The 22,334-nt window shown below is 46.9% G+C and overlaps 1 protein-coding gene across 2 annotated transcripts; it reads left to right on the top strand.

Annotated features, from left to right (window-relative positions):
• Positions 1-2,785: 2,785 nt before the first annotated feature.
• On the top strand, positions 2,786-21,631 carry LOC139323625 (heterogeneous nuclear ribonucleoprotein C-like 1). Of its 2 annotated transcripts, none has more exons than XM_070953051.1 (7): positions 2,786-2,944; positions 5,311-5,389; positions 15,068-15,118; positions 15,283-15,431; positions 17,290-17,403; positions 19,111-19,262; positions 21,286-21,631. In XM_070953051.1, exons 1-7 carry the CDS (start codon positions 2,908-2,910, stop codon positions 21,322-21,324), a joined length of 621 nt encoding a protein of 206 aa, XP_070809152.1. In that variant the 5' UTR covers positions 2,786-2,907; the 3' UTR covers positions 21,325-21,631. The 2 variants fall into 2 exon arrangements, with proteins under 2 accessions (XP_070809152.1, XP_070809151.1); XM_070953050.1 differs by having other exon boundaries at positions 2,864-2,944; positions 19,159-19,262.
• Positions 21,632-22,334: the final 703 nt, after the last annotated feature.

Here is a 22,334-nt window from a genome sequence, read left to right as displayed (position 1 = left end):
ATCTTGTGTGTACAATAATCTGATTATTATTAGGTCCATCTAGGATACCTTTGTAAACAATCTAACATTTAAACAATTATTACATTATTTTAATAATTTAATAGACCACCATATAGCGATATAGGATTATATTAATTTACCAGTTAGGTAAACATAAAACTTTAGCCCTTTTATATATTGTGCTATAGGTTTAATTCTTTATTTTAGTCTTTAAACAAAAAACAAATAGAAGATTCCAGAATTCTGCAGTTTTCCCCTTTTCCTGCTCTTTACACCCACAGGGAAATGACTGTCATTTTCAGGCACTAATGTGAAAATATTAGGGGTGAGGAATGGAAAGGGAGGGAGAGTGTGTAGGAATTAACCACTTTAAAACTTTAGCAAAATGTGGATCCTGTAAGCTCCAACACGCCTATTGTTTGGTTCCCACCAAGCTCCTGTTGCCTCTAATGCATTTAAAACCATAAATTTTAGTAAAATAAATAAAGGGAGCTTGTGTGATGTGGAGCAAAACATCAGTTTCTAAGCACCATATTTCTTGGAATTCCCTCCAAAGCTCCTACTTGAGTGACAGAGCATATCAATCTTATCTTGATACGATAGCAGTCTTCCAATATTTGAGGGGCTGCCACAGAGAGGAGAGGGGTCAAGCTATTTTCCAAAGCACCTGAAGGCCAGACAAGGAATAATGGATGGAAACTGAACAAGGAGAAATTCATCCTGGAAATAAGGAGAAATTTCCTGACAGTGAGAACAATCAACCCATGGAACAGGAGTTGCCTTCAGAAGTTGTGGGAGCTTCATCACTGGAGGCTTTCAAGAAGAGACTGGACTGCCATCTGTCTGAAATGGTGTAGGGTCTCCTGCTTAGGCAGGGGGTTGGACTAGATGACCTACAAGGTCCCTTCCAACTCTGTTAATCTGTTATCTATTTATCTTCTGGTAAATGGGACTTGTCACTGGCTATGTGTATTATGGCTCCTATATTTGAGACCCCCAAGGCTCAAAAGGATCCTCAGCACCGTTCTAATCTAAGAAAGTTTGCTTCCCATAATTCCTGCAGAAAACAAGAGATTTTTCTGCCTCAGAAATCAAGATGGCGCTCGCCTTCTCTGAATGACAGGTCCCTCTATCTGAAAGAGGGATATTGGGACCTCTCTTCTTCGCCATTTCTGAAGGACTGTCCAGCCTGCTATGAAGATGGGAGAGCCAGAAAATGGAGAATTAAGAGTCACAAGAGATAAAAGGGCTTCAAGCTTGTCCACTTTGAAAATAAAGATTTCAGGGTTGGTATTTCTCATGAGAAGGTAGTTCCTCTATGGGAATTCATGTACACCAAGATACCTGAGCAGAATCCTTCTGTAGGGAAGCCTTGAGAAGAACATTATCAATGTGGAGGAATGTTAGTTAGGTGTGGTTAATTTCCGGACTGCCAAAATCCAACTGGCCATGAGATGGCAGAAGAGAAGGACACTGCATTCAATTTTGGTCACCACGATGTAAAAAAGACGTGGAGACTCTAGAAAGAGTGCAGAGAAGAGCAACAAAGATGATTAGGGGACTGGAGGCTAAAACATGAAGAAACGGTTGCAGGAACTGGGTATGTCTAGACACTGCTATCATATCTCCCCTAGTCCTTTTTTTCATTAAAGAAGGACTAGGGGAGACATGATATCAGTGTTCCAATATTTCAGGGGCTGCCACAAAGAAGAGGGGGGTCAAGCTATTCTCCAAAGTACCTGAGAGTAGGACAAGAAGCAATGGATGGAAACTAATCAAGGAGAGAAGCAACTTAGAACCAAGGAGAAATTTCCTGACAGTTAGAACAATTAATCAGTGGAACAACTTGCCTCCAGAAGTTGTGAATGCTCCAACACTGGAAGTTTTTAAGAAGATGTTGGATAACCATTTGTCTGAAGTGGTGTAGGGTTTCCTGGCTGCCTAAGCAGGGGGTTGGACTAGAAGACCTCCAAGGTCCCTTCCAACTCTGTTATTCTAAATTCTAAATGTTTCCATATCTACCGGTACTTACTGCCACCTTCTGCTGGTCTGGCATTCTGCAGATTAACTAGGCTTAACCCTAACAAACCTTTCCTTCTGCCTGGAACGTTAAGCCAATTTTGCTCACCTGGATCTCTAATGGGTTATGTTCCTCTGGATTGCTGATACTGCCTCTAGTACGGGGGTCCCCAAACTTGGCCGCTTTAAGAGTTGTGGACTTCAACTCCCAGAATTCTCCAGCCAGCCATGCTGGGTCCACAAATCTTCAAGTGGCCACGGTTGGACAACTCCCAATTTAGCACATCGGATGGACACAGATGGGAGAAAATTGGGAAGCAACAACTTCCGAAGCTGGAGCCAGCATATCCCTGGAGGGCACCAGACTGCAGAAAACTCAAGATTTCTCCTGAGCATCTGCTCTCCACCTCACCCCAAAAGGTGAAAAATAATGAGCTTGAGAGCAGCACCCTCTCTTTCTCCTCTACTCTGGCTCTCCTACCTCCCCAGATACCCATCCACTACTTGTAAGACCCCCCCCACCCCACCTTCACCCTGGCCTAAATCATCCTCCACCCACAATAATGAGGAGCTGCTCGTCATGATGGAAACCGTAGGCTGTAAAAAAAATTTCCCCTGCCCATGATGTGGAGATGGTTTGCTTTGCCTGACCCTTCCCCCACTCCTGCCTAGCATCTCTCCCACCCCCCCTCGCAATGCCAGTTGGTACATTCCTCTGGTACAGTATTCAGGCTGGAGATCCATTCGTTCCATGAAGGAGGGGGTGGGGGAACTGCTACCCACCAACCTTGCTGGAGGGCTTGGAGAGAGACTGACAGAGTCGGGTACTTGGCACCGGGTCCTCCTTTCCTCCCCTTCTCCCCTCTCTCTCTCTCTCTCTTGGGTGGCATGACACTTTTTGGCCGCAGAGAAGGCTGCTGGAGATGTGAGTAACCCTATTTTGTTCATTGGGTTGGACGTAGGTAGGGTTTCACTCCCTCAAGACAAGGTGGCACGAATTGGGCTGCCAAGGCAGAGGCAACCAGAGGGGGAAAAACAGGCAGGGAAGAGGAGGGAGTGAAGGAGGGAGAGAATTAAGCCTTGGCGAGGGAGGGAGGGAAGGAGGGTTGCTTCCACATTTAACCAGCCTCGTCCCTTCTTCTGGGTACAGTACCCAGCCAGACCCATTGGAAGAAAACCAACACAAATCGATGTATTATTACACTTTGCTATGCAGAATAACCAGTGTGTGTGTGTATGTTTTTGTGTGTGTGTGTTTGGGAGGTGGGGGGGGGTGTTGTTTCTTGCATGGAAACAAAGCCTGCCATTCTCTTCCGTTTTCTTCTCTATATTAACCAGCTCTTTGGTTGAAAGAAAGTTCGATCAGTGAAAATGGACACAGTATAGATCGATAGAGCTTGCCCAGGGAAAGGTTGTTTAAGGCGCCCTAAGGTAATCCATAGGACCTCCCGAGAACTGTAGTCAGAAGGCAATCAAGCATCTTTGAAACCATGGTGGCATGTATGGGCACGAGGATGTGAATGAGTGTGTGTGTGGTTTGGGGAAAAATAAGCCTTCTTTGCCCTTAAGCTCCTGTCTTCTAGCATGCCATTATAGATATACTGAAGTTCTGCCTTTCTCAGTGGCTCGGTTTGCATGGCGTCCTAGTCAAGTACGTTTTAGCTAAGAGGCTGTTGGTTCCAGCTTGGTGATCTAGTTCATGTGTGACCTGTTATTATACAGAGGGAAGATTGGGCTGGATCAGCAAACCATGGGAAAGCTTGGTCCAAAACAAGGTACCAACGCGAGAAAGCCATCTCTCTTTTGCCTGCTAGCACAAATAGCTTTAACAGATCAGGATTCTACCTGCCATTTCTTCGATATAAAAGGACTCTGAGCACGGTTTGAAATTGTTAACTGTGAAATCCTCTTCAAGAAAGGAAAAAGCAACAACAAAAAGCAGAGAACTCATTTCAGAAGTGATGGCATCCAGAATTTGATAGCACCCCAATCAGCAGTCGATGGGTGTATATATCTTGAGAATGTTCCAAGCAGAAATAGATTCTGGGGCGGGGGGGGGGTGCCATTATTTGCTGGAGGTGTGGGTGGGAATCCATCTGGAATGGACAAAAACCGAAAGAGAGAAGTAGATTTCTGGAAGGACAAAGTTTGTCTCGTGTAGCCGGTCTTCCCGCGTTCCCATGAATGCTCAGATCTGAAATCCTGCGAGCTCCGGAACTTAAAATTTTAAATAATTAAAATTTTATTTTACTAAGCTTACATATATATGTGTGTATGTGTGTGTGTGTGTGTGTGTGTGTGTGTGTATCTATCTATCTATATTTGTTTTCTGAGGTTTTCGCGGGTGTTTGTATGTAGGTCTTTGGTTATTCGGGTTTTCTCCCACGTAAAATTGGAGGTGTCTTGGCAAGACACCTCCAATTTTACGCGGGAGAAAACCCGAATAACCAAAGACCTACACACACACACACACACACACACACACACACACACACACACACATAAAGATAAAGATAAAGATAAATATATAATATCAATAAGTATATATATATATATATAGGTAAGTATAGGAAACTGCTCCAATTACAGTTCCTAGTTAAGGAAGTACTTCATCTTTGAAATGCATTTTGAATTTTTAGTGCAGCTAAAGAAACACAGCTCTTTTTCTCTCTCCACCAAACAGAAAACAATAATTCTGTATTAGGGAAAAAAAAATAATAATCTTGATTCATCCTTTGCAAGCTAGGTGGGAAAGAAGCAGGGTGATCTTTCCCCCCCACCCCCAGAAGGAGCAACTTTGCCCTCCCCAGGGGGTTTTGCATCTATGCTGCCAGTCCCCTGAGTGAAGAGTCTAATTCTGTCTTCAGACAATTCCAAAGCTGATAAATAGCACGGATAGGTTGAAAAGGTGTCCCTTGTTTCCTTCTGAATTTTAGCTTCAACTTTCTCTCCTTCGTCTGGGTGACAAAAGGCTCATGAGCTGTGGTGGCGCAGTGGTGCAGTGGCTAGAATGCAGTATTGCAGGTTAAATCTGCCGACTGCCAGCAGTTCGACCCTGACTGGCTCAAGGTTGACTCAGCCTTTCATCCTTCCGAGGTCGGTAAAAGGAGGACCCAGATTGTTGGGGGCAATAGGCTGACTTTGTAAACCGCTTAGAGGGAGCTGTAAAGCACTGTGAAATGGGATATAAATCTAAGTGCTATTTCTTTTGCCATATCTGTCCTCTCCTACTTGTGCTCTAGTTTGACTCTGCTGTTTCTCCTTAGTTGCCAAATTTTTCTTTTTCTCTAGATATAAACATGGCCCGAGAGCCTAAACTGAGACATACCAGGCCTGGTCAGAAGAGGCAGCACAGTGAGAGCCTATATCCGTGAGTCCACCCCACCACTGTCATTTCTCCCCCCCTCACCCATTGTTACTGTTCTCCCCAAACCTAATCCTTGGTTTCTACTTTAAATTGCTTGGAATGGTTCCATTTATCTCCAGATTGGCCCAAACCCAGATAGGACTGAATTCAAAATCAAATCTCCTTGGAGACTGGATTAAGAACACCAAATTATATACAGTATATTTCAGAGATGAGCCTGCAAATAAGCAAGATAAGATCAATACATTGATTTTAGAAGGTGAGAATTGCTTGAGGCACAGAACATCCAGTTCTTAACTTCATTGTCCCTTCTAACTGTGGAATCACTCCTTTCTGTATGTCTTGCCCATTGTGCATTCATGTCCGCAACTGAGACTAGATGGTGAAGGAAGAAGATGTAGCTTTTCCAAAAGATCCTTGGTAAAAAGATAGCAGCAAATTTGGAAGCGGAGAAATGGGAGTTCGGGGGCCAGATATATTTCCTTCTGTTCAACCTTCCAGCTAAGTACCTTAAGGACATAGGTGATTTCTCCTTGTCTCCTCACAACTACACTATGAGATTGAATAGGATGGTTAGTGACCTCTAAATTCCCCAGTGAGTTTCAAGGCTATATGAAGATATGGACTTCTTTCCAATCCAGCCAATCGATCTACCAACCAACCAACCAACCAACCAACCAACCAACCAACCAACCAACTAATCAATCAACCAACCAACCAACCAGCATATATTCTGAGGGTTAGTTTCACCAAAGCCAGTGTGATATGGCTTCTGAAGTTCTTGATATGGCACAAATTGGAATGTGACTAAGAATCCCTTAGACTAGTGATAGCTAACCTTTTTGCCATCGCGTGCCAGGAAGGGGGGGGGCAGGGGAGATTTGCACATGCGTGTGCCCACACTCATAATTCTATGTGCCCTGCCACGTGCATGCAAGCGCGACCCCCCTTCCCCCCCCACTCCTGGCACACGATGGCCCAGTAGGCCCGTTTTTCTTTCTCACGTGGCTCCAGATCCTCTCTATGCATCTGGGGAGGGCAAAAACAGCCTTCCCCACCCCCTTGGAGGATGGAAGTTGAGAAACGAGCTGTTTTGGGCCTCTGAGGGGGTGGGGAAGACTGTTTTCGCTCTCCCCAGATGCATAGAGAGGATCTGGAGCCAGGGAGAAAGAAAAACGGGCCTCCCCACCCCAGGCCCTCTTCTGGTGGGCCCAAAAGAGCCGAAAATCAGCTGATGGAGCTGAGCTGGTGTGCCAGACAACATGGCTCTGCGCGCCACCTGTGGCACGCGTGCCATAGGTTCACCATCATGGCCTTAGACAGACAGAAAGCCAGCTGTTTACAGCTGTCATAATTAAATCTAACAACATGGACAATAATTGTCAAGTATGCTTCTGTGGATACTTCCCCACAGATGTTTTCCACCACTCCTAAATCAATATTGCAACCGTTGTTACCAAGGCACCAGAACAGATTCTTTCTTACTCAGATATGGTACAGAAAGATTTGCTATGAATGCAGTTTTATAACAAGAACATGTCCTATCACTGGAGAACTAAATGAAGCCCCAAGAAAGGAGAGGATGGGGTGTTATCCCAATGCTCATTTCTGTGTTCCTCTTTGGGAACCTGATTGATTATTGTAGAAGTCTCAACTTTTCAAGGATAATTGCAGGAAATTCCGCAAACGATGCTGAGGATTTGAGAAGTGAAAGACCCTGCATGAAAGGGTCCTTGGAGTGGGAAAATCTACTTCATTACATCCAACATTGATCTCCCACGTCAGGACATTAAAGTTACATTTCTAACCTGAGCTAACTTAGATTGATATGGTCTTCCTCAATTTGGTGTCCTTCAATATATATTGGGATTACAATTCCTGGAGTTCTTGGCCTTTCTGGCTGTGAGTTTTGGGAGATGTAGTCTCCACACAGCTTAAACGCTGGATTTGACAAGGATGGATTAAATTCACGATGGATAACAATTTCCTACAGGGACCAGTTCACACATTGGCAACTCTACAGAGAAGAAAAAGACATCTGGACTGCCAAACTAGCGTTCAGAGCTAGTTTTGATCCAGGATTACTTTTTGGGCTTACAGATTTACTTAGAGGGGATCAAATGCTTGTAGGGCAGAGAAATCCTCCATTTTCCTCCTCTGGTCATTCTCATTCACTTTGGCAGGAGAGAATTTCAAAGGAAAATAGATACCTTGGAGACATTCTCATGGATGGTGCTTAATTAAGAACATGTGAATATCCTACTTTTCGTAGGGAAAGAAACAAAGTAAAAAGGAGGTGGAATCCACAGTAATGGTGAAGATGCTGGCTGGCCTAGAAACCAGGAGACTGAGTTCCAGGCACCCTTTAGGCATGAAACCAATTTGCTTAGCATCAAAATTCTAGTTCTGATTGTGGATGTATATCCTAATCCTATTTTCTCTTTGCTTCTGAGCGCTGCTAGGGAAAGCATGCAAGCTGCTTTTGAGCAGAGAAGACCAGAGTAGGAAGTTGCGTGTTGTACTGTGATATTGACTAGATTGATTATGTGTATATTGATGATTATGTACCCTAACCCTAACCCAGGGATTGGCAACCTTAAACACTCAAAAAGCCACAAAGGTTGTAACCGGAAGCCCCCGTTCAATTGTGGAACTGACTGGAAGTCCGATTCCCCCACCATAGAGTCTCCTCCTAGCAGGGCATCCTTTTTCCTCTACTGCAGTGGTTCTCAACCTTCCTAATGCCGCGACCCTTTAATATAGTTCCTCATGTTGTGGTGACCCCCAACCATAAAATTATTCCTAAAACCATTGAAAATATGTGTTTTCCGATGGTCTTAGGGGACCCCTGTGAAAGGGTCATTCGACCCCCAAAGGGGTCCCGACCCACAGGTTGAGAACCACTGCTCTACTGAAAGTGCTATCAATTGTGGAGCCGACCAGCAACAGGGAGCTGCAGCAGAGGGATGAAAGAGTCACAACTTTTTTTTTTTTTTTTACTTTTAAAAGCATTTTTTCTACAACCTTAAGAGGTTGCAGAAAAAAAAAATGCTTTTAAAAGCCTCTGACGATCAGGCAATTCAGCTGGGATCGTCAGAGGCTTTTAAAGGCATTCTTTTTTCCTACAACCTCTTCGACCTAACGAAAAGAAGGACTAGCTGTATTCCAGGATTTGAGGATTTGAGGGCCTGTCCCAAAGAAGGGGGGGGGTCTTTTCCAAAGGACTAGAGAGCAAGACAAGAAACAATGGCTGGAAACTAACCAAGGAGAGAGGCAACCTGGAATTGAGGAGAAACTTCTTAACAGTGAGAACAATTAACCAGTGGAACAGATTGCCTTCAAAAGTTGTGGGTTCTCCATCACTGGAAGTTTTAAAGAAGAAATTGGACAGCCACTTGTCTGAAATAGTATAGGGACTCCTGCTTGAGTAGGGGGCTGGACTAGAAGACCTCCAAGGTCCCTTCCAGGAGTCCATCAGTCTATTCTGGTTGACATGTTATACATTGTATTTAGGAAGTCTCCACTCCTGTTTCAGCTTTAATCATATAAAACTAGGCAGAGAGAGAGAGAGAGAGATATTATCCTCTGAGCCAACCCTGGATAAAACTCCACTTTCATGCTAAATAAAATATTGGTCCGTCAGCAAGAAGACGATTTTCTCTTGAACAGCCGTTTGCTTTCAGAAATGGCCGCAGTTAAAAAGAGCAAGCTCTGTGATCTTTTATCACACGTAGATTTCCTCCTCCGGTTTGATCCTCTTAAGGGACTCCTCTTCGCTGCCAATAAAAGAGATTAGAAGGGAGTTGATGGAATAGATTGGGGGCTTTGATGGGGTTTATCATCTGTTTATTTATTTATTTATTTATTTAGGGCTGGGGGAGGAAAATGACTTGGTTGCAAACAGTATTTCGGTGGGAAGTCAGTGCATGTAATAAAAAAAAAAGTGGGGAAAAAAAAGAGAAATGCAGTTGCTGGAGGTTGATTTTCCATCTCTCTGGATTCTGGTGGAATCTGGGAATCATTTGCTAGGAGAAACCTTGTGCTGTTCTCTCAATGCCAAGGGACACAGCTGCTAAAGTAAATCTGTTTCTAAAGAAGTAAAGGTTCCCCTCGTACATATGTGCTAGTCGTTCCTGACTCTAGGGGGCGGTGCTCATCTCCGTTTCAAAGCTGAAGAGCCAGCGCTGTCCGAAGACGTCTCCATGGTCATGTGGCTGGCATGACTCAACGCCAAAGGCGCACGGAACGCTATTCCCTTCCCACCAAAGGTGGTCCCTATTTTTCTACTTGCATTTTTTTTACGTGCTTTCGAACTGCTAGGTTGGCAGAAGCTGGGACAAGTAACGGGAACTCACCCCGTTACGCAGCACTAGGGGATTCGAACCGCTGAACTGCCGTCCTTTCGATCGGCTTAGCCACTGAGCCACCGCGTCTATAGAAGAGACCTGGGCAAAGCGAAACAGGAACAAGGTACAATGGTTCCCAACCTTGGCAGCTTTAAGATGTGTGGATTTCAACTCCCAAGCTGGCTGGGGAATTCTGGGAGCTGAAGTCCACACATCTTAAAACTGCTAAGGTTAAGAAGCACTGGGCCAACAGCATCAAGGTCAGCTGAGGGTAGACTTTGGAGACAATTCAGATGACCAGATTTTCATAACACTTTTGCATCCCAAAAGAACAAATGGATTGTTGCCATGCGTTAAGCTTAACCAAGCATGAAACTAGCTTAAGGGTGCTTAAGGGTGTGATCTGAATGAACTCACAGAGGTGGTTTGGGCACCAGGGCCTGATTCTGTGGAGCGAGGTTTTTGCGTGGACCGGAAGGGACGTGGTTTCATTATTGCTGCCTGCATCCCGTGGATAGGGCTTCGCTTCTTTGCATGGCCCAATTTCTGACCCCTAGTTTAGTCTACCTGGCTAAGTAGGTTGTGTGAATACAGTCAGAGCTTCTTAGACATGGCACATTAACCAGTGGTGAAATGTAAAATTTGTTACTACCGGTTCTGTGGGCGTGGCTTGGTGGTGGGGGGATTAATATGACTTGAGTGGGTATAGCCAACTTTTGTTTTTTGTTTTACCTTTAAAACCATTTTTTCTACAATCTCTTCGGCTGTAAAAAAAAAAATGCTTTTAAAGCCTCTGACGATCCCAGCTGACTTGCCTGATCGGCGGAGGCTTTTTTTTTTTTTAAGCCTCTGATGATCCCAGCTGAGCCGCGCGATCATCAGAGGCTTTTTTTTTTTACTTTTAAAAGCAATTTTTGGCCAAAGAGGTTGTAGAAAAAATGCTTTTAAAAATAATAAAAAAAAAGCCTCTGATGATTGTGCGGCTCAGCTGGGATCATCAGAGGCTTTAAAAAAAAAAAAAGAAAAGCCTCTGCCGATCAGACAAGTCAGCTGGGATCATCAGAGGCTTTAAAAGCATTTCTTTTACAACCTCTTCAGCCGAAGAGGTTGTAGAAAAAATGCTTTTAAAAGTTAAAAAAAAAAAGCCTCTGATGATTGCGCGGCTCAGCTGGGCAAAGGGGGGGGGGCAGGGATTTTTGCTACCGGTTCTCCGAACCACCTGCCTCCATTGCTACTGGATCAGGCGATCCGGTCCGAACCGGGAGCATTTCACCCCTGACACTAACTAACATGAATTTAAATGAGGCTGCAGGGAGGTGGTTACTCAAGATCCCCAGAATCTGGGGGAATCTAGAAAGACCCTCCCCCAATTCTTGATCGTAGGATACACACAAAACTGCAACCTAGGTGCCTTTGAGAGAACATGTCAAGCAGGTCTCATTTCAGCAAATCGGTCCCTCTGGACCAGTGGGAGCAGCCAACAGATGGAAGCTTGGAAAACAAAAGGCCTTAACAAAGAACCCAAAAATAACTTCCAGAGGGAAAACAATAGCTTCTCTGCACAGGCTTTCTGGAATTCCTGGCTTGGTCCATTCTCATGGCTGCCAGCAGGCTGCCTCTCTTTGCCTTTAAAAGGAGGAGGGACATTTTTATTAGCTGTCGTGAGTGGTTCGTAAATCCCTCCTGGATGCCAGACTCGCTTTCTGCTCCATTTCGGGGGTTAGACATCCTGGGAATGGGCACCGCCCTGCTTTCAGGTCTCCGTCTTTGGCACCATTTGGTCTGGAGGAGCCGTGTGCCACTCTGAGGATAGAAAGACGGGAAGAACACAAAGAGAGTGGGGGGGGGAGAAGAAAGCCTCAAAACATATCCAGAAATACACTCTAGAACTGTGATGGCGAACCTGTGGCACGCGTGCCACAGGTGGCACATGTAGCCATATCAGTGGACACACGAGCTCAGCTGCAGCCCGCATGTGTGCGCCGGCCAGCTGATTTTCAGGCCTTCTGGGCCCACCAGAAATAGGGAAATAGGCTTTTTTCCTGCTTCCAGAGGGATGGGGTGGGGAAGGACTGTTTTTCTCTCTCACTTGGCTCCAGAGCCTCTTCAGGTCCCACCAGAAGTTGGCAAACGGGCCATTTCTGGCATCCGGAGGATCTTTGAGGGGGCTGGGGAAGGCCGTTTTCGCCCTCCCCAGACTCCTATAGAGAGGCCCTGGAGGCTGGGGACAACAAAAAAACAGGCCTTCCGGTCCCACTGGAAGTTGGCAACAGGCCGTTTTCGTCCTCCCCAGGCTCCTAGAAAGGCTCTGGAGCCAGGTGAGAGAGAAAAATGGGCCTACCGGGACATCGCGTGCCAGGCGCAGGAGCGGGTCGCGTGCACATGTGCGGGGCCGGGGCGCATAGAATTATGGGTGTGGGCCAAGGTCCAATCTGTAGAAGCCTGCTATCATGTATATTATAATTGAGTATGGCGCTAGCATCTCCAAATTGAAGCCTGGCCCACCAGATGTCTTCTTCCAGTGTAGAGGTCCTATTGATCAATTTCTTCTGCTCCAAATGCCTTGTGTTGGCTTCTCTGCCTGTTTGCAACACTGAAAACCTGATGCAGCTGTTCTTCCAGGAATGATCTGGGGCTTCCTGCTCTGCCCGAGCCAGAAAAATGGAGCTGTGGAAAAACATGGCTAGAAACCTATTTTTGTATTGTTCCACTGAAATGTGTAGCCAATGGCCACATTATTGGGCGTTAGGTAGCATGTACCTTCAGTACATTATTATTATAGCAATATTCACATTCTGCACCCATTCCCTGGTGCAATCACAGCGTATAGCACTGGCAATAATACATCCTTGAAGTAGAATATTAGTTCCACTCGCTCAGCGTGCGTCCTCTTAGTTTCTAGTAGAGTGCCCAAGCGAATGGCTCTAAAAGCCACTTGTTTGCAAAAGTCTGCCTGCTCTGCATAATCACGGAGGTTTCCTCTGTTCAAATACGATCTCTAAAGTGCTCTTCAATCGCTGTTGCTCTCTGGGTCGTGCAGAAAACAAGCGAAAGAGCAGGGAAAACAAGGGAAAATGGCATATCGGAGCTGAAATGTGCATATTCATGATAGGGTTCCTTCCCAGAACTGCAAGGCGATTTTCTCTCCTGCTTCTAGGAAGAGAAAACCAAAGGAAGAAGTGGACAATTGGAAACGTAACTCCACAGTTGTGGCCAACAGTTGAGACGTCCAACTCATGATATGTAAAGGAACATATTCCTCCTCCTCCTCCTCCTCCTCCTCCTCCTCCTCCTCCTCCTCCTCCTCCTCCTCCTCCTCCTCCTCCTCCTCCTCCTCCTCCTCCTCCTTCTTCTTCTTCTTCTTTTTCTTCTTCTTCTTCTTTTTAATTTGATTTATATGCCGCCCTTCTCCGGAGACTCAGGGCGGCTTACAATGCGTTAAGCAATAGCCTTCATAATTTTGTATATTTATACAAAGTCAGCTTATTGCCCCCACAAACTGGGTCCACAATTTACCTACCTTAGAAAGGATGGAAGGCTGAGTCAACCTTGAGCCTGGCTTCTCCTTCTCCTTCTCCTTCTCCTTCTCCTTCTCCTTCTCCTTCTCCTCCTCCTCCTCCTCCTCCTCCTTCTTCTCCTTCTCCTCCTCCTCCTCCTCCTCCTCCTTCTTCTTTTTTTTAATTTGATTTATATGCCGCCCTTCTCCAGAGACTCAGGGTGGCTTACAATGCGTTAAGCAATAGCCTTCATACTTTTGTATATTTATACAAAGTCAGCTTATTGCCCCCACAAACTGGGTCCTCAATTTACCTACCTTAGAAAGGATGGAAGGCTGAGTCAACCTTGAGCCTGGCTTCTCCTTCTCCTTCTCCTTCTCCTTCTCCTTCTCCTTCTCCTTCTCCTTCTCCTTCTCCTTCTCCTTCTCCTCCTCCTCCTCCTCCTCCTCCTCCTCCTCCTCCTCCTCCTCCTCCTTCTTTTCTTCTCCTTCTCCTTCTCCTTCTCGTATTCCCACAACTGCAGGTTTGTTTTTCGGATCATTGAATGCCACTTTTCATGGTCAGCTGCTGCGTCTCCAGGGCACAGGCCCGTGGCTTGCATATCTTTGTTGATGGTGTCGTTCCATCTTTGTTTTGGGCGCCCACAAGGTCGCTGACCATTGACTTCTAGTCGGTAGGCAGTCTTAGCCACGGTGGAAGGTGCTGCTCTGAGGACATGTCCATACCAGCGGAGCCGGCCTTCTCTCGTCTTCTCTATAATTGGTGCCACACCAAAATGCTGTCGAATGCTGTCTTTTGTGATGTGGTCAAGAAGGGAGATGTCTCCTATCCAACGGAGCCTTCGCATTTCCATGGCATGGAGAGAGCTTTCGGTCCCTGTTGTTTTCTGTCCAGCATTCAGTGCTATACAATGCAACAGGGCGGATGGAATTCCTCATTCATCTGAGGTGTAATTTCATTACAACACAGAGACCAGGTAGATTAGCCTGGAGTGGCGAAGCCACAGAAGGAGCAAAGGAAGACAAAGGAAGGGAGGCAAGTCAGTCAATGTGAGCCCATTTATTGGCAGTGAGTCCCCGGGTTTTATGCCCTCTCTGGTTTTGAACTTCCTGGGGTCCAGAAAGAATATCCTGATTGGTTGTCAGACTCCCAGGGGGTGGGGGTTTTAGCTAGCCTTGCTGGCTGATGTAATCTTCCCAGGTGCCATGTGGTGAGTTTCTGTTGCTAGATGGGTCCTATTGTGTAAGTTTCTGTTGCTAGATGGGTCCTATTGTGTTGCAGATGATGGTCCTTTGACAAAGATTGAGTTTCTGCCTCTGGCCAATTAACAAAAGGGTGGGGGGAGACGGGAAGGTGGGAGCTGCTTCGTCTTTAAAACATGCTTCTCCATTTCTCATACAGGGAAACATAATATTCTGCCTTTTTAATATTTCCTAAAATATTTCATTCTTCTAGGAAAGGGGTGGGTGCTAACTTCCTACAATAGCAAAGGAAGATAGAACAGCCTAAATTCCAAAGTGGAACCATATTAAACGCTTCTCATGTCTGGCATTTGGCGGTCTTCGTTGGTTAAAAGAGCAGATTTATTTTTTCAATGCGTTCCAGTCTTCCTTCGTTCAGACGTACAAGGAGGTTGAACGGTTTTGCAGTGTTTTTTTTTTTTTTTTTAAAGCAAAGACCACCTTTGATTTTGGGGGATGATAATTGGGCTGGCTAAAAAATAAGACGGGGAATGGGATCAAGGTTAAGGAGGTGCTGTTTCAAATCTGCTGAGGAGGAGATGGTGGGTTATCCTCTCTCGAAAATATGCATTTCTAAGCTTTTCTTCTCCTTTGCAGGAGCAACTGTGACCTGGACTATGAGCTTTATAAAGATGATTTGCCATACAGGTGAGTTTAGTGCTTCAATCTCGTCTCTTTGTTTTGCAATTCAACATAGAGATGGCAACTTCCTTAGCTTTTATATCTCCCCAAACCTCTACGCTACTCTGTCTTGAATTTAGGCTTTAAAAAGGGACTAGGAAGTCAACTTCTCCTGTCCATCTTTCCTGCAGGATCTACGAATGCCAGAAGATCCCACCTCTTATTGGACACATTCCTATCAAGACCAGGAGAAGCCATCTAGGTGCTGAAAGTAAAACCAGACTGAGCCCACACACAGACTTAAGAAGCAACAGCAATCCCACAACAGGACGTACAAAATGTGAGTGTCTGGGGGACTCCGATGTTGGAGAGAGACTTCGGTGGCAAGATGGTCTATTGAGCCAACTTGTAGTACAAAGAAACATGTTAGTTTAGGGCAGTGTTTCTCAACCTTGGCAACTTGAAGATCTGTGGACTTCCAACTCCTAGAATTCTCCAGCCAGAAATTCTGGGAGTTGAAGTCTACTCATCTTCTCAAGTTGTCAAGATTGAGAAACACTGATTTCGGGTGGCAAAAATCAGGCGTCTGGTAGCATCTTTTCCATCGAATCTGTTTTATTGCACGAGGTTAACAGAGTTGGAAGGGATCTTGTAGGTCATCTAATCCAACCCCCTGGCCAAGCAGGGGACCCTACACAGGGGTGAAATTCAGTAGGTTCTGAAAGGTTCTGGAGAACCGGTAGCGGAAATTTTGAGCAGTTCAGAGAACTGGTAGCAGAAATTTTGAGTAGTTCAGGGAACCGGCAAATGCCACCTCTGGCTGGCCCCAGAGTGGGGAAGGAATGGGGATTTTGCAGTATTCTTCCCCCCGGAGTGGGGAGGGGATGGGGATTTTGCAGTATCCTTCCCCTGGAGTAGGGAGGGAATGGGGATTTTGCAGTATCCTTCCTGTGGAGTGGGGAGGGAGTAGGGATTTTGCAGTATCCTTCCCCCCGGAGTGGGGAGGGAATGGGGATTTTGCAGTATCCTTCCCCTGGAGTGGGGAGGGAATGGGGATTTTGCAGTATTCTTCCCCCCGGAGTGGGGAGGGAATGGGGATTTTGCAGTATCCTTCCCCTGCCATGCCCACCAAGCCACACCACGCCCACCAAGCCACGCCCACAGAACTGGTAGTAAAAAAATTTGGATTTCACCACTGACCCTCCACCATTTTTGACAAATGCCAGTCCAATCTCTTCTTGAAAGCCTCCAGTGATGAAGCTCCCACATCACACCACATTATTCCAAGGCAAAAGTTTCCACGGGCTAAAGCTCCTGTCATCAGATGCAGAGACTTGGCTATGTTTGTCTAATCAAGGTTAAATATTCCTTTGTACATTTGTTGTCAAGCAGTCAATTCTGGTTGGCTGAGCAGCTGTGTGCAGCAAAATCTTTAGGATGCTCAGCAGGGCTGCTGACATGTGTTCCAGTTCATCTTTTTTTTAGAAAAAAAAAAAAAGGAAATTAGGAAAAAGCATTAGTGGGCAAGTAGAAGACAGAAGGAGGTACAGATGCAGATTAACAGAGTTGGAAGGGACCTTGTAGGTCATCTAGTCCAACCTCCTGCCCAAACAAATCCTACACCATTCAGGTCTTCAAACATGGCAGAAACAATGAAGATAGAGAAAGCAGAATTTTGGTTGCCGCAAGGGAAAAGGCAGAACAGGCAACGTAACCTGGAGAAACGATGGTGGAAATTTAGAAACGAAAGCAGGATTTCGTATTGATCTGAACTAGCCAGCCGATTCAATCAAAGGCCAGAAAAACCAGGAATAATGTACAAGCCGTTTCCATACAAATCTGCATCTTTGAAAGGAAAAGGATTTAAAAAAACAACAACACTCAATATGAGCCAATTTGTTCGTTGCAGATGTGCACCGGGAAACAATTCTCCTGATCTTTATTGCGGTGTCTTTTGCAGCTGCTGGTTTTTTTTTTTTTTTTTAGATTTTGCTGCTTGCAAAAGCTGGGAAATTATCCTGTTCATTAGCACAGATGCAAATGGCTGCGGGCATAAAAGCTAAGAACGAACTCCTCCACCCCCCCGCCCCCACCCCAGCCCACGTTTCCCAGTTCAATTTCCGCAGAGGGCCTTTAAAAAAAGGAGCGTAGCTCATTCTTCCGTCTCTCTCTCTTTCTCTCTCCCCTCCTCCCTGCAGTGCGAGCCGAAGAATTGCACTCCATCAAAGGGGAATTAAGCCAGATCAAAGTACAGGTGGACAACTTGCTGGAAAGCCTCAATCGGATGGATCAACAGCGGGAGCACCCCACAGGTGAGGGAGAGAAGAGTCTTATAGAATCAAAGGGCGACAAGGGACCTTGGAGATCTTCTAGTCCAACCCCCTATCCAAGGCAGGAGACCAGTGATGGTGAACCTTTTCGACATCGGAAAGGTTGCGTGAAAACGTTGTACATCCGCGTGCTCGTCAGTCCCCCATTCTGGAGAAGCTGAACTTCCGGGTTCTAGTGCGCATGCGTACCCGATGATCAGCTGGCTGGCACACATGCACAGGGCGGTTTTTGGCACTGCCACACACACATGAAGGGATCGCACCCCGGAAAAGCCGAACTTCCAGGTTCTGACGCGTATGCCAGTGGTGGGTTGCCCCTGGTTCGGACTGGTTCGTACGAACCGGTAGTAAAACTGGTGGGAGGCTCCTCCCACTGACCCGGACATCATCAGGATGCTTCTGCGCATGCGGCCCCATTGCCGCAAGTAGAACCCACCACTAGCGCATGCATACCCAAAAATCAGCTGGCCGGCGCGCATGAGCACACTGGTTTTCAGCACTGCCATGTGCACGAGGGACAGCTGATCATCATGTGCGCATGCATGCCAGAAACCCAGAAACCCGGAAGACAAACAGGCAAGGCCACGCATGCCGGGCAACATGGCTTCACGTGCCACTTTGGTGGCACATGGAGCCATATCTGTGGGTACGGAGCGTTGCTCTAGCTCAGCTCCAGCGTGTATGCGCGCACCAGCCAGCTGATTTTCGGGCCCATCGGAAGTCAGGAATCCAAGCTGTTTCCGGTCTCCGGGGAGGGTGGGGAAGGCCATTTTCACCCTCCTCAGGCTCCAAGAAAGCCTCTGGAGCCTGGGGAGGGCAAAAAACGGGCCTACCGGGCCTACCAGTAACTGAGTCACTGAGCCACACCCCCCAGTTCAGTAGCAAAAAGTAATCCACGAGGCAAGAGTTAGCCAAGGTCCAATCCAAATATGCACAAGCCAGATTTCAGGTAACGCGATGTGACTCTCAGGTTTTTAACTTTGACCGTCACAAAGCCTGAAGAGCAATCACACCCACTTTTATTCCTTGTGGGGTGTGGCTCAGTGATTTAGCTCAATCTCTGGCCCTCCCACGCCTCTTTCGTTGCTGCGCATGCTTCTCCCTCTGACGCTGCCTGGGATCAAGCCAGGATTCATCATCCTCACTCCCTATCTGTTGTTGTTCCGATATGCTCTCCTGGCATATCCCAGGCTGTTCCTCTTGGCCTTCGGATGGAATCTGAGGCATTGCCAGAGAGGAGGGTCCTGGAGAGGGAGGCCTTATCAGTTCCTCCCCATCACCTTCTGAGTCCTCTTCCTCTGTTAGGACAGGCTCGGGAGTTGGGGTCACAACAAGGGGTCTCCAGCCATGGCAACTTTAAGCCTGGCGGACTTTAACTCCCAGAATTCCCCAGCCAGCTTTGCTGGCTAGGGAATTCTGGGAATTGAAGTCCACCAAGGCTTAAAGTTGCCAAGGTTGAAGTCCCTTGCTCTAAGCAGTTTAAAGAATCAGCATATTGCCCCCAACAATTTGGATCTTCATTTTACCCACCTCGGAAGGATGGAAGGCTGAATCAACCGTGAAATAGTTGTTAAGTTGAGGACTACCTGCATTTAAAATGTGTATCAAAGGTGGGAGAACCCCAAATCTCCCTCCTCCTTCTGGCTCGAATAGGAGACCCCCCCACCTCGAGCATCTCTGATCTCACAGGTACCAAGAGGAAATTGTTCACCAGCGTGGATGCTTCCTCCCCGGCAGGAGAACTGATCAAGATGAAGGAAAGCGCCAAAAATGAGGATCACGTCCCTCAGCCAGAGGTTGACAGCGCAGAGGAGAGCACAGACACCGAAGAAGCCACGGCGGTAAGTGGGGCTGTGAGATTGATGCTGAGGGAGCAGCATTACTCCACCAGATGGGATTTTACTGCATTCCCTTCACACTTCAGAGCATCCATCGTCATTTGCCTCCATGGCATGTTTACGCTGCTGTTTCTCCTCCTCCTGTTATCAGATGGCTCAGAAGCATTGAGAGGAGGAGGGGGAGGGAGGGAGGGAGGGGGAGGGAGGGAGGGAGGGAGGGGGAGAAAGGGGAGGGCAGAATGGTATCGTCCACTTCAGGGTGGAAATGGACGATACCATTCTAGAGGTCTTCGCTGTCGAAGGTAGCTTAGCTGGAAAACACCGAGCTGCAAAGATGATTTGGTCGCTGAATTAATGCCTGGGTCGTAATCTGCTCAGATTATTTATTTTGTCACTCCTGCTTGTTAAGCAGCCTCTCGAAGTAACAAGAGTTGGAAGGGACTTTGGAGGTCATCTAATCCAACCCCCCTGTGCTTACACAGGAGACTTATACGAGGGATTCGAACCGCAGACCTTTCTGATCGACAAGCTCAGGGTCTTAGCCACTGGGCCACTTAGGAAGCCGCCAAGAGTGTCTCTGGAGATTCTCAGTTATCCAGGCCGCGGTTGTCTCAAAAGGCAACTGGACTTCCTTTGGTTTTTCCTTGAAGACGTTTCGCTTCTCATCCAAGAAGCTTCTTCTGTTCTGAATGGAAGGACTTCTTGGATGAGAAGCGAAACGTCTTCAAGGAAAAACAGAAGTCCGGGTGCCTTTCGAAAAGCACCTTTGGGATATTTGCCAAGAGATTGATGAAATGAAGGGGACGCGGTGGTTCAGTGGCTAAGATACTGAGCTTGTTGATTGAAAGGTCGGCAGTTCGGCGGTTCGAATCCCTAGTGCCGCATAACGGGGTGAGTTCCCGCTACTTGTCCCAGCTTCTGCCAACCTAGCAGTTCGAAAGCACGTAAAAAAATGCAAGTAGAAAAATAGGGACCACTTTTGGTGGGAAGGTAACAGCGTTCTGTGTGCCTTTGGCGTTGAGTCATGCCGGCCACATGACCATGGAAACATCTTCGGACAGCGCTGGTTCTTTGGCTTTGAAACAGAGATGAGCACCGTCCCGTAGAGTCGGGAACGACTAGCACATATGTGTGAGAGGAACCTTTACCTATAGTGTAGGACAGGAGGTCCCAATTTTTTTTAGGCTAAGGGCCACGCAAGAGCGTGAAGGGCAAGACCACAAAAAGGGAAGCAGAACCAAGAAATAATGTCCCTGATTGAGCCGCAATTAAATTCAACTTAATTAGACAATTAACGTTGCTTCTTCTTGCATCCAATCACCCTCTCTTTCCGTGACATTAAAAATTACAATTTGGCAGTGGCGTTTGGAAGATTCTGGAACCGACACAGGCTTTCAAGGGTACGGCATGAAATAACTAAAACCTGGTGAGTGGCTGCCAGCTAGTGATCGGGCTCATCCTTAACATTAAACCATAACGTACCACTGCTAATCCCTGCCACCTGAAACTGGCCAAAAAGGTGACACGCAGAGGTCAAAAATGCGACAGCCGGAGGTGGCGATCGCCGACGATGTGCTGTGGCAATCCCCGCAGCCTGGAACGGCTCTAAAACGGAGTGTGCGAAGGCCAAAACTGCGACGCGCGGAGGCCGAAAATGGCCAAAGGATGGAGGCTGGCAGGTGGGGGGGGGGCTTTGTCAACATTCGGTGTATAAGACGCACCGCAATTTTCACCCACTTTTGGGGAGAGGGGGGGAAGTGTGTCTTATACTCCGAAAAGTACGGTAATTCTGAAAGTGGATTGAGCACTGAAGATGTTATTCCTTCCAGCTTCTGATGGCTCTCCGCTTTCCATAGCATCCGGCATTTGGGAACTACGAAATATAATATGTTTCTCTAGCTCTAGATATGGTGACCTGGTTCAGATGCCATAGGAAGCCATGGCTGACCTCCAATCAGCTTTAAAGCAGAGCAGCTGCAATTGGACAAGCTCAGAGTTGCCATACGGGTCTTTTGTTCCCTTGCAGGTGAGAAACCACACGCCGGATCCCGAAGGAAGCAAGTAGGGAGGGCCACCTTGCTGGGATCCCTCGCCAAGCGCTTCCTTTTCTATGTATTGCGTTTTCTTCCCATGACTTCAGCTTGTGCAGCCTCCGACGTCGCTTCCTTGCAATCCGTGCTGGTACAGAGGAGACAGGAGTCCAGCTGCAGCGTTGCTGCTGCCCCACAGCTGGTGGAGAGCTTCCTACGTCAACTTAAGGGAGGACCTTGGGGTGCTGTTGTTAGATAACAACCTTAAACATACGTCCAGGATGGGAGAAAGGGGAGTGAGGGGAAGGAAAAGCAGGCACCGCAACTGCACATTTGTGGCTCCGAAATAAACAGTAGCAACGTGCTACAGATCAAACGTGTCCTTTTTTTTTTATTTATGAGTGTCCAAAGAGCAAATTGCACGTCAGGTTCAGGATGCTTCGAGTCCAGGGGTTAATCTTGCCTGCAGACATCAAAAGAGGTCGTTCTGGGATTTGCGTTGCACACATTGTTCTAAGCAAGGCTGGACGAAGATTTTATGGCGTGAATTTTCTAAACCACCCATCTCCCTCAAGGAGGGGCTGTTAGGTGACTAATGATAGATATCATGGGTGCCTTTGGTGCAGATTCCTCTAGTTCCGTGATGGCGAACCTATGGCACGCATGCCAGAGGTGGCACGCAGAGTCCTCTCTGTGGGCACACACGCCATCACCAGCTGCTTTTCTGGTTTACAGTGCATGCATGTGCGCCGCCCAGATGCTTTTTGTGCGTGCCGGAATGCCGGAAACCCAACGATCCTCTGGCTGGTGCACGCATGCTGGTCTTTGGGTTTCCGGTGCTCTGGCACACGCATACACATGCATTCTGGTTTGGGCATTCGGTGCCAAAAAGGTTTGCCATCACTGCTCTAGTCCCTCACAAGAAAGACTGGTGTCAACTTGCAAAGCTTTCAAGTTGCCATGAGCAGGAGGGAGGGAGAACTGAAGTGAATTCCATACATTCTTCCTGACCGCAATCAGAAGGAGGGTGTTAGGTTTCACAGCC

The sequence above is a fragment of the Pituophis catenifer genome, unplaced genomic scaffold (genome assembly GCF_029215685.1).
Source record: "Pituophis catenifer annectens isolate HBS135680 unplaced genomic scaffold, rPitCat1.0.hap2 SCAF_13, whole genome shotgun sequence".
In the NCBI taxonomy this organism is placed as follows: domain Eukaryota; kingdom Metazoa; phylum Chordata; class Lepidosauria; order Squamata; family Colubridae; genus Pituophis; species Pituophis catenifer.
This window is presented reverse-complemented; position numbering and strand designations above follow the sequence as displayed.